The following is a 16,384-nucleotide window of genomic DNA, read 5'->3' as shown; positions in this document are numbered from 1 at the left end:
GGACATTTTCTGTGAATTAATGAGAACCTTATATTTTATAATTACAGGTCAGTCATTGCAGTGTAATTTTACACATTTATCATATAGTGTCTGGCCCACATAATTTCAGAGTGGGCCCCTATATGTGGCCCACAATTTAAAATGAGTTTGACATCACTGGTCTAGCATATAAAATTTCAAGATACATTGAATAACGCATTAGTCTGGGTAGGGTTTAGAGTCAATAACCTCACTTTTTAGTATCTACATTCTATGAAAAAACAGTTTCCTTAAGACCTACTGAACAAACCAAGATAGACTTCTAAAATGAAGTCAAGAAATTAGCCCCAACCCCCTTTCCTTTTACAAATAGGAGTCTAAAAGGTTGGTACTCAGAGAGGGAGGCTTCACAGTGAATCCACAAAGAATTATAATCATATACTAGATTTAAAGATCCCTTTCTCTTTGTTATTCCTCACAAGTGCAGGGAAGGTAGTTTTTCCATTTTACAATATATCAGCATTATTTGTGTGTATGAGCTCTAATGTGGAGCTTTTAGGGCCCCTTTTCATGAATAATTTGGGGATAGTGTTGTTCAGCCTGAGTCTAAATGTATAAGAATGTTTTTTCTGTGGGCCTCTTTTAATAATACATTTCATTTTGAATAATTCATAACTGATAAAACTGAAATATAGTGTTTACATAAGGCAGCAGGTATTAACCACACAATTAATTTGGTGAAGTGCAAGATTAATATGCTCAAAATCTGTGTTTCTATGGAGACCAGGTAGTCGGCTTCGATGACGAACTGCAGATTATGACTCAATTCGAGTTTATAAATGCAGACAAGAAGATTTTTTTTGTTAGTCAGATGGCTGGCAGTAACACCCATGCAGAAAATTTAAGTGGAGAACTCTCCCCACAGCCCTTCCACACTTCTTGTTTTTTGATAACAAGTGACCCTTCCCCCAGCTCCACATATTAAAACCTCTGTTATTAGAGCCACATGGTCAAAGCAGCTGATGGGACTTCAGTGTCCTCCATTGCTGTTAAAAGAGCTGATGAGGCTGCAGACGCTAGTTGATAGTGGAAACCACAATTTTAGCAGATGACTCAAAGGGGCAAAAAATAGCAGTAATAGGATGTATTCTGTGGTTTTGCTGCTGAAGGTGTGAAGTTATGCCATTGAGACCTGCTGATGGACAAACTGGTTTAAAGGAGCTCATCTTTTTGCATACACACACAAAAACACACGCTCACACCTAAGATCTCCCAACAAGTCCTACTGGAATGTGTCTCCTGTAACAACATCAGCTATCACAAGGTTTGCATCACATGACAAGTGGAGCCACTTTGTGTGTCCATGTGTGTGTACAGCTATCTTCCCACTCCCTTTCAACATGTAAATTAATCAGAATGTTTTTTTGTATGTAATTTGTATAGTATATATATATTTTTCTCTCATTTCTTTTCTAAATGTACTTGTATATTGTTCACATGTTGAAATAAATTACCAATCAATCAATCAATCAATCAATCAATATATTTCCGAGTCTTTGTGTGTGTGACAGCACCTTGTTTGGCCAACAGGATACAAATAAGTACTCTCACTCAATTAGTGAAGGAGCCAGTCCAGAATTACAGCAGAAGAAGAACAGCCAAAGAGTCAACAGTAAGTCCCTTAAACATGTCACGAAACTTAGGCAGTAAGTCGCTGATAAAAGAATAGAGCAGAATGTAGCTTTAGCGGCAGTCTATGTTTTTTTTTAATGCTTTTTATTTTGTTTACTGTGTTTGGAAATCTGGGTTAACACATCTTTCATGCTCGGTGAGCAACAAAAAATAATGTGAAATATAAAAATCTCAATTCACCCAAATTACAAATAAGAAAAAGAGTAGGAAACAGCTTTTTAGCAGTATATGCAGTGCTACACAAAAGCTTCTATTTATTGAGAAATAGGTACGGCAGGTTTGTTTTTTTTTACACATGTCAAAAATGGAGGTGCAGGATAAAAGGAAAAAAACTGAATTTGTACAAATCTAATGGGGTTGAATGTTATTATTTGGTATGTCCACAATTAACTCTTACTCAGCTTTCTTGTCATTTCTTTAAGAAATCTTCAGGAAAAGTTCTCCAGGCTTCTGGAATTACATTCAAAGCTCTTCTTTGGATGTTGGCTGCCTTTTGTTCTGTTCTCTGTCAAGATCATCTCATACTGTTTCAGTAATGTGGAGGCCAGTCAGTGACTGATGGTGTTCCATTATGTGTTCTTCTAGCCAGGTATGCTTTTACTGCATTGGCAGTGTGTTTGAATTAGGCTGCTGACAATCAGATTCTTTCTAGAAGATATTTCATGGTGGATCGAAAGCTGATGATACTTGTTTTTGTTCATAATTTCATCAATTTCGACAAGATCTCCAACACCACTGGCTAGAATGCAGCCCCAAATCAGGACAGAGCCTCCACCATGTTTTACAGATGTTGAACATGTTGGGCTGGATGTGGCCCAGAGTATTGGCATCCCTGCTGTAGAGACTCACTTTAATAAAAAAAAAAAATTCCAAATTGGATTCATCACTCCATAAGACGTCATGCTACTGATTTTCAGTCCATTTCTTGTGTAATTTCTATAGTTTGCATGTGCAGACTATTCTCTGTTTTCCATTTTTTGAAAATTTATTGCAGCTATATTCCTGTTTTGCACTGAAGGAGCCAATGGATTTGTGATAAATGAAATCATACCCACACCGTATTCCCCTGTGACTGAATGATCTGAAATGTTTGCAACGAATGAATGTGTTGCAGTTGCACTAAAAGTGTCTGAGGCATATGTGTTGCTTCAGTGATTTATAAAACTACTTTGTAAAAAAGATATTTTCTCAGGATTTGTGCATCTGTTTCATGTAGTTTGGATGCATTTACTTCAGCACCACTCCTTACCACTAAAACGAGAAAAAAGCCTTCTGTTGGCTTTTCTCAGAAATAGATAATAATAATGGATTGCATTTTTATATAACGCTTTTCGGGACCCTCAAAGCGCTTTACAATTCATTCACTCTCACATTCACACACTGGTGGAGGCAAGCTACAGTTGTAGCCACAGCTGCCCTGGGGCAGACTGACAGAAGCGAGGCTGCCATATCGCGCCATCGGCCCCTCTGGCCATCACCAGTAGGCGGCAAGGACACAACGGCTGAGACTCCGAGCCGGGGCTCGAACCGGCAACCTTCCGGTTACAAGACAAACTGCCAACTCTTTGAGCCGCGACTGCCCTTAGATGGATATAATTTATTTAATCTTATCATGTTTTCAACAATGGATCCAAAAGGGTTTGGGTAAAGGGCATCAAAATGTTGCATTCCATCACTCACACATGAAGGAATCTGTTTTGTATGAGTGCATGTAACTTGACCATTTAGGCCTTTACCCACTTTGAAGTCTTGTGTTCTCCATGAAATTCACTCAACTCATTCTCAGTTAGCCTTCGCCTTGAAGATAGAATAACACCTTGACTAAGAAAAGAAAAAAAAATAAGTGTCATCCTTGTGAGAGCTGCAACACACATCTAAAAAAGAGTCAGGAGGGAGAGGTGTAGAGGGATAAAAAGTAGAGGCAATGAGGGTGTTGACACATCCTGACAAAATGGAACAGGGAGTGTCACTCAGCACCTCATACACCAGCATAGATAAACTACAAATACGTGCTGCACATGAGAACTTTGCCTTAAGGACAAGACACCTGGATCTGAGCTTCTGCTGAAAGCAACAGATGCCAGAAATACAGCGTCACATATAAAGCCAGGGACAGTGGGGTCACCCCAGCACATACATGCTACGTTCAGCTATTAATCATTATTACCAAGGAGAGTTTGAAAAAAAAAGAGATATTGCAGATATTTTACTCTGTGAGCCTACCTGTCTCCATATTACTTCTGGCCGTGTGTGTGTCTGTGTGTGTGTGTATGTGTGTCTGTGTGTGCTTATTATCAGCAAGCTTGCCAAACTCTCGGTCTCAGTTTGGGTCTTGTCTCCACAGGGAAACATTAGTAAAAAGGGAAGAGTTTTATTAGAGCGTTACAAGATACCAGTTGTCTAAACTGGCTCCCAGCTCTCGACCCAGACACCCCCTTCCTGTCTTTTAAGGCAGGCTCCTCAGCTTGTGTGCAGACATTCTGCAGCTTCTCAACATGTCAGGGTCTTTAGCTGCAGCTCCTGTTTCCAAATGTTCTCATCCTCGTATGTTAATTAGCTAATAGATTCCCCACAAGCCGCAACCGCAGACCTATGTGCCGATAAAAAGGCAATCGCATGCTGAAGGTGACCCCGGCCATATGTCTGGTTATCTGCAGGTTTATCTATGTATCTCCTCTGGTTGCTGCCTGCTGCATCACTCGCACCCTCTCACCACAACAACAGCTGCCTCTTGTCAACATCGCTCGGCAGCAGCTGAGAACGAGGGGAGGAGTGCAAAACCGCATTTAACAGCCTTGGTTCTGGCTAAGGGGAACGCAAGGCAGGGAGTGGGTGTGGGGGTTTCTTTAACAGAACATCAGGATCCCATTTAGACCAGAGACAGGCTCGTGGGAGTCTGATGGGGCGTTGGCTGGATATGGCAGGGAGGAAGTGGGAGGTCATGTGTGTGCTCATGCTGATCTGCATGTTCTAATGGTTGTTTAATCATAGATGCTATGTTAATCCCTGCTGCCTTGTTGCTCTGCTGTATTGTCTCTAATGTGGTTGCTTATATTCACCGCTGTTTCCATCAAAGAGCCATGCTGAGGTTTTTTGTTTGGTTGCACAGCTGCATTTCTCCTCTACATAACAGTACAGGGCTGTCCACGTGCAGGTCTAGGTTAAAGGTCAGGGCTGAGCCATGCAGTTGCCCACATCAGTGTGACACTTGACCCTTGACTCATCTCTGCCCAGGACAGCTGCCAGCCTGATGCTTTTTCCAAACTGTGGGAAGCATAAATCGAGGAAACTGATGTGCTGTCTCCTGCTGACTGCAGTGGAAGGACTATACCATCTGCCTTCTTCGGTGCAAGATCCCCAGGAGACCAGGGGAAAACTTGAGTCTGACAGGAACAAGAAATGAGCTGGCTATTAATGGGTGGAAAGACTTGCTTGAAAATGAAAGGAGGGGGTCTGAGAAAAAAAAACGATGAGTAATTATAAACTAGAGTGAGTATCTAATCTCTTCTCCTCCAATTTAATAAATCAACAAATGCCTACCTGGCAGGGATCAGATGAACAATCATTTACAGTTTACTAAGATTTTAATTAAATCCTTAGTTCATAATTTTTGTGTGGCCATTTAATGCAGTACATTAAACTATGACTAAGACATAAGTGAAGTAAGAAATTAGTAAGGGAAAATTTTATTTTCATACAAAAATTACTTATGTTTGTTAACTTGTTAATGTGTTTTAAATACCTTTATATATGTGTTTGGATCTTGTTTAGGTATAAAAGCATATGAAGAAAAAAGTTTTCACAGTTTGTGGAAAAACTTACTATTTTCATAGCAATTCACAAAGTAAGTAGCACCCAAATACTGCTTATCAAATGCATTTATTTCAGGGATCAACAGCAAGTGTGTGAACATATCTATTAAAGCAGACGTATTTGCAGTTTACTGGTCTGGAGCATTCAGGTCGTGTGGTAGAGCAGGCCGTCTATGAAGGTAGGCAGTAGTTCTTGAGCAACATATTAAACCCTGACTTATCTCTGATGTATCTGTTGTGTGTTCATGTTAGATAAAAGTACTTAGGTATAGGTAAAAATACTATATAAATTTGTGTTTGATTGGAAGAATGACTAAAAAGTTTGAGTAGAGAGGTTCTGTATAAGTGACAGTCTACTACAATGCCACAGTCTTCCCAGCAAATTCATCCTAAGGTTGTAAGAGCTACTTCTCCGACTCTCCAGGGCTCAGTTAGCAAGTTCATGGCAATACAATTAGAAAAAGACTAAATACATATGGCTTGTTTGGAAGAGTTGCCAGAAGAAATCCTCTTCTCTCTAAGCAGATACCAGTCGCACAGTTTAGGTTTGCAAAGTTGCATTTGAGCAAACCACAAGACTTCTGAAAGAATATCCTTTGGACAGATATGACCAAGTGTTTGACAAGATGTTCTGCCATAAAGCATAGCACCATGAGTGGCAGAAACCAAACAGCATGTCAGCACAAACACCTCATACCAACTGTCAGGCACGGTGGTGGAGGGGTGATGATTTATTTTTCAGTCAAAGGACCTGTGCACCTTGCAGTCCTTGAGTTGACCATGAACTTCTCTGAATACCAAAATATTCTAGAGTCAAATGTGAGTCCTTTTATCTGACGGTTAAAGCTTAGTCCATGTTGGGTCATGCAACATAACGGTGATCCCAAGCACACCAGCAAATCTACAAAGGAATGGCCTAAAATGATTCAAGTTGTTGCAATGGACTCTGCCAGTGAAAACTTCAACCTAACAGCAATGCTGTAGTAGGACCTTAAAACAAATAAATAAATGCCAGCAAACCTCAATGAACTGAAGCAACGCTGTAAAAGAAAAAAAAGAGTGGTCAAAATTCCTCCACTAATATAGTACAATACAAAAAACTTCAAGTTATACACTCTCTAAAGGTGGTTCTGATATCTATCTATCTGCAGCAGGGATTGCAGCTGTTCCACATATACTCTTAAGCTACAACAATAATACCCAAGTAGCAGAACATGTCAAGGACCACGCTACTGCTTCATGTAGCTGAAAACCCAGATAAACCCAATTTCAAGACATGTGCCGATAAGAGCAGAAGCACAGCAACAGATGAATAATTATAATAAGAGATTGAAATGATTCCAGCATTTCATCACCAGCAGAGCAAAATAGTCAGTTATTCAGCCAATTAAGAACACTGTGTACTTGAACGCCTAATGTCAACGACAGCATGCCGCCCAACAAAAACACGAGCCTGCTGCTTCTGTTGCCATTCTTTCTGATATGACGCCTTGCTTTGGGGAAGACATAATAACAACAGATTGTTGTTTGTCATTTCAGAAATAGTCTGTGTTGCAACTGAAGCATCGCGACCACCAACTGGCCCCATGACATTCCTAAATACCATACAATGACATTGCATGTAAGTGTGTTTGCCCAGTCACACACTTCATTGTTTCCTTATGTGAGATGATTGAAATTAAAAAGTATGGAAAGTTTTTTTTTAATGACAAATTAAAATGGGTTACTGTCTAAATATTTTTGAAGTTGTTCAACATCATTTCCTTTAAACTGCTTATAAACCTTTCCACTCGTGGCAGGTTACCCTGTTTGGAAATCCTCAGTTCTTATCGATCCATCCAAATTTCAGCTTTCATAGTAGATGATCTGACTTATCTTAGCAGAAAGAGCACAGGTGTCAACAATGACAGTTTCTCAGATACATGGAATTCAGTCTTCATTCACTGTAATGTTTGTTTGTCTCAAGAGAAACTGAAATACACTCCACCCAAGTTCAATGTGAAAAGAGCTATATTCAGAGAAATTCTGGTGTATTCCCTTGCTATAAATGAACGATACGATACGACACGACACGACACGATACGATACGATACGATACTTTATTGCCCGCTTGGGAAAATTTGTCATGAACTCAAGTGCTTTCACAGAAGCTGTTTATTTAGATTTTTTACCTGGATCCTGATGTTTTACTCATTACTGCAATGCACACATGCACACTCACAGAAACAGTTTTCAAATCCTACATATGTGTGTCCACTCACTTGTGTCATCCGGGTCCCTTCAGCATCACTGCTGAACTGTTTCTCTTTCTGGCATATCAAAGGGACAACATTCCTGATTTCAAACACACAGCCACATCCTGTAAATTGCAGGAGTGCTTAAGCCTCTTTTGAATCATGAAAGAAAACAAAAGTAGTGAAGTTAAAAATATCCTGTTCAAGATAATGCATGCATCTGTGCTTCAGACAGACTGAAAATCACTGCCTGCTCACTTTCTTAATATGAGTTTCAAGTACCTGTAGCAGATTGCTTTAAAAACATCTCTGTTTTAAAACACAACTTGTTAAACAAAGCAATTCAATTTTAACTCCTACACTTTAAGTATATTAGATCCAGTGCTCAAGTACCATAATTTCTACACATATCTAAAGGCAATGTCAGACCCAGGCTGAGCAATGAGGCAGCACTGCCTGAAATGGAAAACCTCAATTTCTGCCTCGTGCATTTAGTCTTGTTATATGACCATAAGTGTAATTCCAGTCAGTGACATGAGAGAGGGGCCCTCTCTCTGCCCTCCATACCACAGACTGGTGGGAGACGCCAAGCCAACACACAGGAGGGAGGAAGGGGGCAGTAAAAGGGAATTTTAATGTACACGCTTTATACCACACACGTTTGTGTGCACGCACACACACACACACACACACATACACACACAAAAGTGCATATGTCACACATACAATTTAAGCTTTCTGCTGACACTCTCATTCAGAGGGATTTTTGAAAAGTAAGCAAGCGTGGCATCTGTGTCTGGCTTAAGTGTTCTTTTGAGTGTGAAACACTGACACCGCAGGATTTAGGATGTCAAGATGACTGCAAAAAAAGTGCATCACAAGTAACAGTAGAAGCATTTACACTTAACTAGGTGCAAAGGTATCAAATTACCATGATGTGCAAAAAAAAAATATATGCAACTGATTTTGCTGTACAATCTGCTTTCTGCTGCTCATCCATATCTTTGGCGTGATGGTTCAACGAAATCTGCATTAAAAGCATCACATTTTGTGCTCTGGCTATACCTTCCGTTAGGCAGGCTTGTAAAGCACAGATGAAGCGGTTTGCATAAGGTAGTGATTTCATTATGCACCAGTTGCTCAAATTATCATTTGGAACAAAAACATGTGTACAATGTGAGAAAGAGGTCATAATTAGCACTGTAGAATGAAAATATAGTGAGGCAATAAAACCACAACCTGTCGTTTTCTCACTTTGCTCTGACAGCGTGTTAATTAATGAGCTTTGGAGGAACAAGCAGGCTGATCTGCTGTGTCCCTGTTTACTAATCAGCTTTCCTGTATCACCTCCTGCAGCCACCTTGCCAACCCCACGCTGGTCCTCCAAGAGACTAAGCTGACACGGTCAGGTGGTCTTGCTACTATGTTTTGGAAAATCAGCTCAGCGCAGAGGTCAGATCCTCATCATCATGATGTTTGTTTACATTCTCACACCGGGCCACCAGGGACAGACAGTGGCCATTTAAAATTAAACCATGGGAAGAGACAGAGTTATATAGCACAGAAAGAGAAAGTGAGACAGGAGAAGACGCTTTCCCCAATCTGCAATGAAGTCTGCGGCACTGTTGACTGTACTGGGCCTTTCTGGCAATCTGATGCAGATTTAGCTGCACCCTAGGTATTCTAAGATTCATACCAACTTAAACATAATTGCACCACTAATACCTTCCAGTGAGACTTTGGTCTAACACTGATGTCTGCAGATAAAAAGGCATCAATAATCAGCGAGAAAGGAGCTCCTAGTTTGAACAGGAACATGACTCCACCCCAAACTGCAAATCCTCCCTTTCCAAATCCAAAAGGAATTTTAAAAAAAAATTACATCTCAAGGATTAACACTGAGTTTCCTGAAGAAAAGCATTTAGTTCTTTTTGCTATTTTCTCTTTTCGGTTTCCGTCTAGTTGGTTTGATTAGGCCTAAAATACAGAAGCAATTCATATAATACCATTCTGTTTGTCATCCTTTAAAATGTGATTCCAAAATCTGCCCACACTAATCTAATGTCTAATGGACTGCAGCTCCATTGTGCCTCTCGGTGGTTACAAACATGTAATACAACTTACACACGCATACAGCTGTTCAAAACAAACCCTCCCACTTCCCAGATGCCCATTCGCTGCTGTTTTCACCCAGCTTTCAAAATAAAAGCCCTAATCCAGTCATGCAAATCGCGCAATAAAAATACTGTGATGCCTTATTTTTACTAGGGTATTTTTACCTCAATGTATTTGTTTTGTTTTGTTGTTGTTGTTTTTTTAGTTTATTTGTTTTATTTTTCATACGACCTGCCTGCATATGACCAGATGAACCACGGCTATTTCATGTTTTCCAATTTCAAAGTTATGTGACTAAAATAGATTTATTCAAAACGTTTTATTTTTAAAAGAAACGTCACTTTCAAAATGTAGGTTTATTTTGAAGATTTCCAGCGGAAGTGCTTAATTGCCACGTATTCTGGTGCCAAGCGCCAGTGACAAATTAAGAATCAGACAGCTTGAAGCGGCGGGGTCTGTCTCAGTCTTCCGCCCAGTCAGTAACTGAAGAAACATCATCCCACAGCTGCGAGATGAGGCTGCTGTCACTCCTGCTTACTGTGTCATTAACGCTGGCACTTGCTTATTATATTTACATCCCGCTCCCTGATGCCATTCAGCAGCCGTGGAAGTTGATGATACTGGATGCCTATTTAAGGACAGCATTTCATGTGGTAAGAGAGTAGATATTTTCACTAGGAAGAAAAGCTGGTGCACGTAAGGCATCAAAAAGAGACGAATGAGAAGGATCGCATTAGACAGAATCTTGACTTTTCTATGTGCAAAGTTTTAATTAAATGTGTTATTACAGGTTGGCTGCATGCACTGTGTCTTTGAAAAGCTTGCATTATTAAAAACATGCTCTGAACAAAACATAGTCAAACACAGACTTGGACTTTGAACCTTGTGTTTATTTAGAGGGGGGGAAAAGGTACCATCTTTCTTTGCTAGAATATGACGTTTGGTGTTGATATTCAGTGTAACAGTGCAAAATGATATGCTGTTGAAATAAATACGGATGTCATGGATTCAAGGTATCTATAGTCCAGTTTTTAGTTTTACTGGATGACCAGATATCCAGAGGACTTTTCATGCTTGTGTCATGAAATCTGATTTCACAGCAGGGTTGAAATGCACCAAGTCTGTGAAAGAGCTCATTTAGTAATCCCACTGTGTGATTTCAAAAGTTATTGAGACTTTTATTTTGGGGCTGTGAGAGGATCATGAACTTTACACCCTCACCTGTGTTCTACATTTTGAAAGTGGCAGACAATAGATGGCTAGATTATTAGCACGCTGGCCGAGACTAATCCTCAGAGCGAGAGTTTACTAAAAATCTGGATTTATTGTGGGTTTTTTTGTGTTATTTTAAGATTTAAAACAGTCATTATTATCTAGTTTGAGGACACTGTTTAAGAAAACATCACTAATATTAATTTTGCATTGCTTCATTGTTTCTACAGCAGACGTTATGCACAAGAACGTGCTCAAGTGTGACTGATATTGTTAAATAGTTTTAAAACCCACTAGTGAACAGTGTGCTGATGCATAACAGAAACTGACTTTATCCTTCATTAGAGTGAAAATGTGATATCTGCACATGTGACAGTGCAACAGTGTCTTCAGCACTGCTGTTGTGACACTCTAAGTGAGGGAAAGGGCAGACATATCAGTAATGCATAGTGTAGGAGGAGAAAGGTGACTGTGAGAAATTGTGTCTCAAAATCCTGCCAAGAGATGACTACATTTTTGCCTTTTGCCAAATTCCCTATGACTTTCTGTTGTTTCCACTAATTTCCTTTCAATCTATGTATTCAATTCTTAATGTGTGTCCTGAAACAAACAAGTACCAATCAAGGGGTTTGAGCTGGAGTTTGGTTTACTCTTGTCTTCAGGCCTCTTTGAAGCAATGGCTGGGATTTGACCATCACACTAGATCTTTCAGGCAGTTCACATTTGGCTTTGAAGGGATATTAAAGGAATTTCTGAGTACTGAGTCCAGTGCAGGGGCCGTTCCAGGTGTGAAGGTCAGTGACATCTCTTTCGCTGGCATCCCAGTGCGAGTTTACGAGCCCCCGGCTGGAGGGGAGGGTCATCTGAGGAGAGGGTTGATGTATTTCCACGGAGGTGGCTGGGCCCTCGGCACCACCAGTGAGTCTCTAACTGCTTTCTCTAGTTAGAAATAAAAATAATATGCCTACTTTAAACAGAATCATAGACTTTGAGACATTACTTGTGATAATTATAGCTGTCTTTGCTTTTTAGGTGCAAAGTTTCTTAAGTGTCAATAACACAATAGGCATATATCTAACCGTCTCTCACTCTTTCAATTCCTCAGAGAAGGGGCCATATGATATTACCAACCGAATGGTGTCAGATGAGCTGAATACTGTTGTGGTCTCTGTTGAGTAAGTGTGTTTCCTCTTGCAAAACTGTAGTCTCCATTCACAACATCAGTGGAGTGTCCCTTTAATTATATACTCCAAAGCTTTCTAAACCTCTAGTAAATTACATCTGAACCCTCTGTGTGTGTAGGTATCGTCTGTATCCAGATGTGCACTTTCCAGTGCCATATTTAGACTGTATTGCTGCTGCCAAACACTTCTTGTCTCCAGAGGTTCTTGCCAAGTATTCTATTGACCCAGATCGTGTGGCTGTGGCAGGTGACAGCGCTGGAGGAAACCTTGCTGCTGCAGTTGCTCAGGAGGTAAAGGCAGAGGCTATTTTCTGCATGCATGCGACAATTCGTATATCAAGCTCAAATGCCAAATGTTTTAATTCATAAAATGCCTTCCACGACTGCTAGTATAATGCTCTGGATCATGACATATATCCTGATTTCTTTGTTTTTCCATATTTGTCATTCTTAGATGTTTTAAGTGATCAGACAGTTTTTAATACTAGACAAAAATAACCCAAGGTAATACAAAATGCAGTTTATGAATCATGATTTTAATTTATTAAGGGAAAAAGTTGCTGTGGAGGAATTTTGTCTCACTCTTCTTTGCAGCATTGTTTTTGAATGGTTTTCAAACATGAACAGCTTGGTTAAGTTCATGCCAAAGCATCTCAATTGGATTTAAGTCGACCAGGCTGATGCAAAACCCTAATTTTTTGAGCCATTCAGAGGTGAACTTGCTGGTGTGTTCAAGATCATTGTCATGCTGTAAATCTAAGTGAACTTGAGCTTCAGTACACAAACTGATCCTGGCAGAGAACAGAATTCATGGTTCCATCAGTTATGGCAGTCATCCAGGTCCTGAAGCAGCAAAGCAGCCCTTTTGCTCAGTGTTATTGTTGAATCATGAACTCTGACCTTAACTGAGACAAGTGAGGCTCGCAGGGCATTGGATGTTGTTCTGGTTATTTTGTGACCTCCTGAATGAGTTGTCGATACACTATTCGAGTAATTTTGGTAAGCTGTCCACTCCTTTTAAGGCTCACCATTAATATAATAATGGATCTCACAATGGTTTGCTGGAACACCAAAGAATTAGAAATGGCTTCAAAACCCTTCACCTCAGACAGGTTCTGTTAAAGTAATTTCGTCTGATTCAACAGGTCTGGCAGCCGAGTGTGGCTGGTGAAATTGAACTCAGCTTTCTATAAAAAGTTATCCATGATATTTAATTAATTATTTAACAAGGGAGGAGCATTGGTTTTTCACACAGAACTAGTTGAAAACAGGATGTGTGCACATGCTATTTCACAGCACTGTAAATTAGTTGCATTGCAAAGCTATCTTTACAAAGCTGTTATTTCCACACCATGTCTTGTCTTTCTCCCCTCACTGCAACCGGTCGCAGCAGATGGCCGCCCCTCTCTGAGTCTGGTTCAGCTGGAGATTCCTTTCTGTTAAAAGGGAGTTTTTCCATCCCACTGTCGCCAAAGTGCTTGGTCATAGGGGGTCATATGATTGTTGTTTTTTTTCCTGTATGTATTATTGTAGGGTCTACCTTACAATATAAAGTGCCTTGAGGCGAATAAATAAACAAAATGAATTGAATTGAACTACCTGGCTCTAATATGCAACATGACAAAAAAAAGTCCAACACCACATTGTTGTTGGTTGTAATTTAGAGTTGAAAGAAAGAAGAAAAACACACGTTCATCTTGCTGTAAGGAAAAGGAGAGAACCAACCATTTGACATCACCACACAGTCTGCATTGCAATGTACACAGCCATTACTCATATTGTGTGTTTGTTTTTTCAGATTTCTGTAGATGACAGCATGAGTGTGAAATTCAGTGTCCAGGCTTTGATCTATCCAGTGCTCCAGGCTTTGGATTTCAATACACCCTCCTATTTGCAGAACCAATATATCCCCGTCCTTTACCGGACCAGCATGATCCAGTTCTGGCTGCAGTATCTGAACATTGACCTCTCTCTTATGCCCGAGTTTTTAGTGAACAACCACAGCGCTTTGCAACACTCTTCACTCACCCCAGAGCTGAGGTCAAGACTTGACTGGAATGTGCTACTTACTCAGAAGTACAAGAAGAACTACAAGCCTGTTATTGTGGAAAAGGGATCTGAGGGGTTTCTGAAGAAGGTGCCAGGCCTGCTTGATGTGCGAGCGGTACCACTGCTGGCTGGGCCAGAAGTGTTGGCAAAATGCCCTCGTGCATATATTCTAACATGTGAGCATGACGTGTTGAGGGATGATGGGCTGATGTATGTTCGCCGCTTACAGGATGCAGGGGTCGCTGTTACCAGCGACCACTATGAGGATGGCTTCCATGGATGTTTCAGTTTAACATCCTGGCCACTTGAATTTGACGTTGGGAAGAAGGCACTCAGGGGTTACCTCAGCTGGCTGCAGAACAACCTGTAGAAGTGTGTATGTGTGTTTTTGCAAGTGAGTAATGGTTGGAAGCCCTTGTCTTTGTGAATCACAGGCTTGGCTGAAGGCCTAGTAAATGTACTCTTTGTTTAAAAATCTGACATCTAAGCTCAGGGCCCTTGTGTACCTGCACACGCTCAATACATGTGAAGGTTTTGTGATACTTAGAACCAGTCTAATCTGCAGGCAACATCAGCATAGCTAACACTGTGACCAACTAATAAAGATACTTTATAAAGTCATTAAAGTGCTTTGACAGCCAATAGCTTTGCTTAAATGGATTCATTCATCGCCTGTTTCCAATACGAAGGATCGTGCATGTGCTGTTTTGTAGCGACACAAAAAACACATGAGTAATAAATGTCACAAGATCTTTTTAATTTATACTCCACTATTAAAACAAAAGCATCACAAGTTAGGCCCCAAAGTCGAAAACAATCATTTGAATTGTGGTGTTTTTTTCCCCTCTCACTAAAAACAGCTGAGGTCAGGTCAGCAGTTTCAGCAGTGCTCAGTATTTTACCCTGTTGGCTGGTATACAGTAGATCTGCCGCTTTTATTCATATTGCAGTTGCTCAATGACTATCAAAGTGACTGCCATGAATTTTTTAAACTGTCATGCACCCCAAAGGATAAAAATTAGTCTGGCAATTTTATGGGGTTTACTTTTTGGGTTTTGAATGAACTGTCTCCTTAAATATTAATATTTAAGGTATTTTGTATAGACGGTCATGTTCCCTCACAATACTTTATAATAACAATGCTATATTTAGATTTTGTATCATCACCATAACCAAATAAATTTGTAGAATCCTACATGTTTGGGGTCAGATACCTGCAAAGCTAACAAAATTCTAGCCTCAGTTGTATTTTATACCAAATTTGAAATCTGAGCATTTCACTGTATTCATCTGAAGAATGAATCTGATCTGATCGTGCATATTAGCCTGCTTGCATAGTATTAAGTTCAAAGCAAAGCTGTATCTAAGTAGCAAGGTATTCAGTAGGTATTCACTGCCTTTCTTGAGTTCAGCTTGCACCATAAGAACACAATGTCTAACATGTTCTGGCTCTTGACAATCGCTAACAAAATGCACATTTCCTTTTAGTCTGATGACTGTTTATTTTTACACTCATCTTCCTGTATTTTTACAGTAATTCATTGGTTTTATATAAATGACTGAAAGGTATTTTGTTTGCCTGTCAGAAGCAGTTAACCGAAAGCAGCTGCATGTATGCCAGGTGCAGGGATAGCATCACGATCCTGACCAGATTGTTGTATATAAAATGCATTTGCAGGCTTCGAGTTCCAATTTTCTCCTTCTTTTAAACCTTTTTTCTTTTTTAAATTAAAGCTCACAGCTACAGCATACATCATCAGCCTGTGATGTGCAATAAATACAGTATGATTTTGGTGCATTTTCCTTCCGTGTGTCTCATTATTCACATTTGTTGTTTTTCTGGATGACTTAATGTTCAGCTTGAGTTACATAAGTTCTGATCATTGGACTGAACTGCACTGATTATTGCAGAAAACCAAAACAAATATATATATATAATTTAAAAAAAACTTCTCTGTTGAACATGGGGCATTATCAGGTTGACTAAATGTACTCATTGTGTTTCCTTTTGCCAAAACTATAAGCTGGAAATCACAAATATTATGTGAATGGTCAACCAGTCTACATACTCATATAATATTCTGTACTTTAAGAGATAGCCTCGCCCT

General features: G+C 39.9%; 1 protein-coding gene across 1 annotated transcript; it reads left to right on the top strand.

Annotated features, from left to right (window-relative positions):
• The first annotated feature begins 10,238 nt into the window (after positions 1–10,238).
• On the top strand, positions 10,239–16,066 carry LOC146612176 (neutral cholesterol ester hydrolase 1-like). The gene is made up of 5 exons (XM_085342513.1): positions 10,239–10,485; positions 11,707–11,962; positions 12,150–12,219; positions 12,347–12,518; positions 14,026–16,066. Exons 1-5 carry the CDS (start codon positions 10,345–10,347, stop codon positions 14,644–14,646), a joined length of 1,260 nt encoding a protein of 419 aa, XP_085198639.1. The 5' UTR covers positions 10,239–10,344; the 3' UTR covers positions 14,647–16,066.
• Positions 16,067–16,384: the final 318 nt, after the last annotated feature.

This window comes from Diplotaxodon limnothrissa, linkage group LG19 (genome assembly GCF_057381915.1).
Source record: "Diplotaxodon limnothrissa isolate DT_005_m linkage group LG19, D_limnothrissa_male_GT1.1, whole genome shotgun sequence".
NCBI classification, from domain to species: domain Eukaryota; kingdom Metazoa; phylum Chordata; class Actinopteri; order Cichliformes; family Cichlidae; genus Diplotaxodon; species Diplotaxodon limnothrissa.
Note: the sequence above shows the minus strand (reverse complement) of the source record. Positions and strands in the feature narration are given on the sequence as shown.

Bases quoted from the DNA above. Each gene is read 5' to 3' on its own strand.
- LOC146612176 (XM_085342513.1), top strand. From the start codon at position 10,345: ATGAGGCTGCTGTCACTCCTGCTTACTGTGTCATTAACGCTGGCACTT. The intron at 10,486-11,706 runs GTAAGAGAGTAG...TCTTGTCTTCAG, and splicing joins TAAGGACAGCATTTCATGTG to GCCTCTTTGAAGCAATGGCT. The intron at 12,220-12,346 runs GTAAGTGTGTTT...CTGTGTGTGTAG, and splicing joins ACTGTTGTGGTCTCTGTTGA to GTATCGTCTGTATCCAGATG.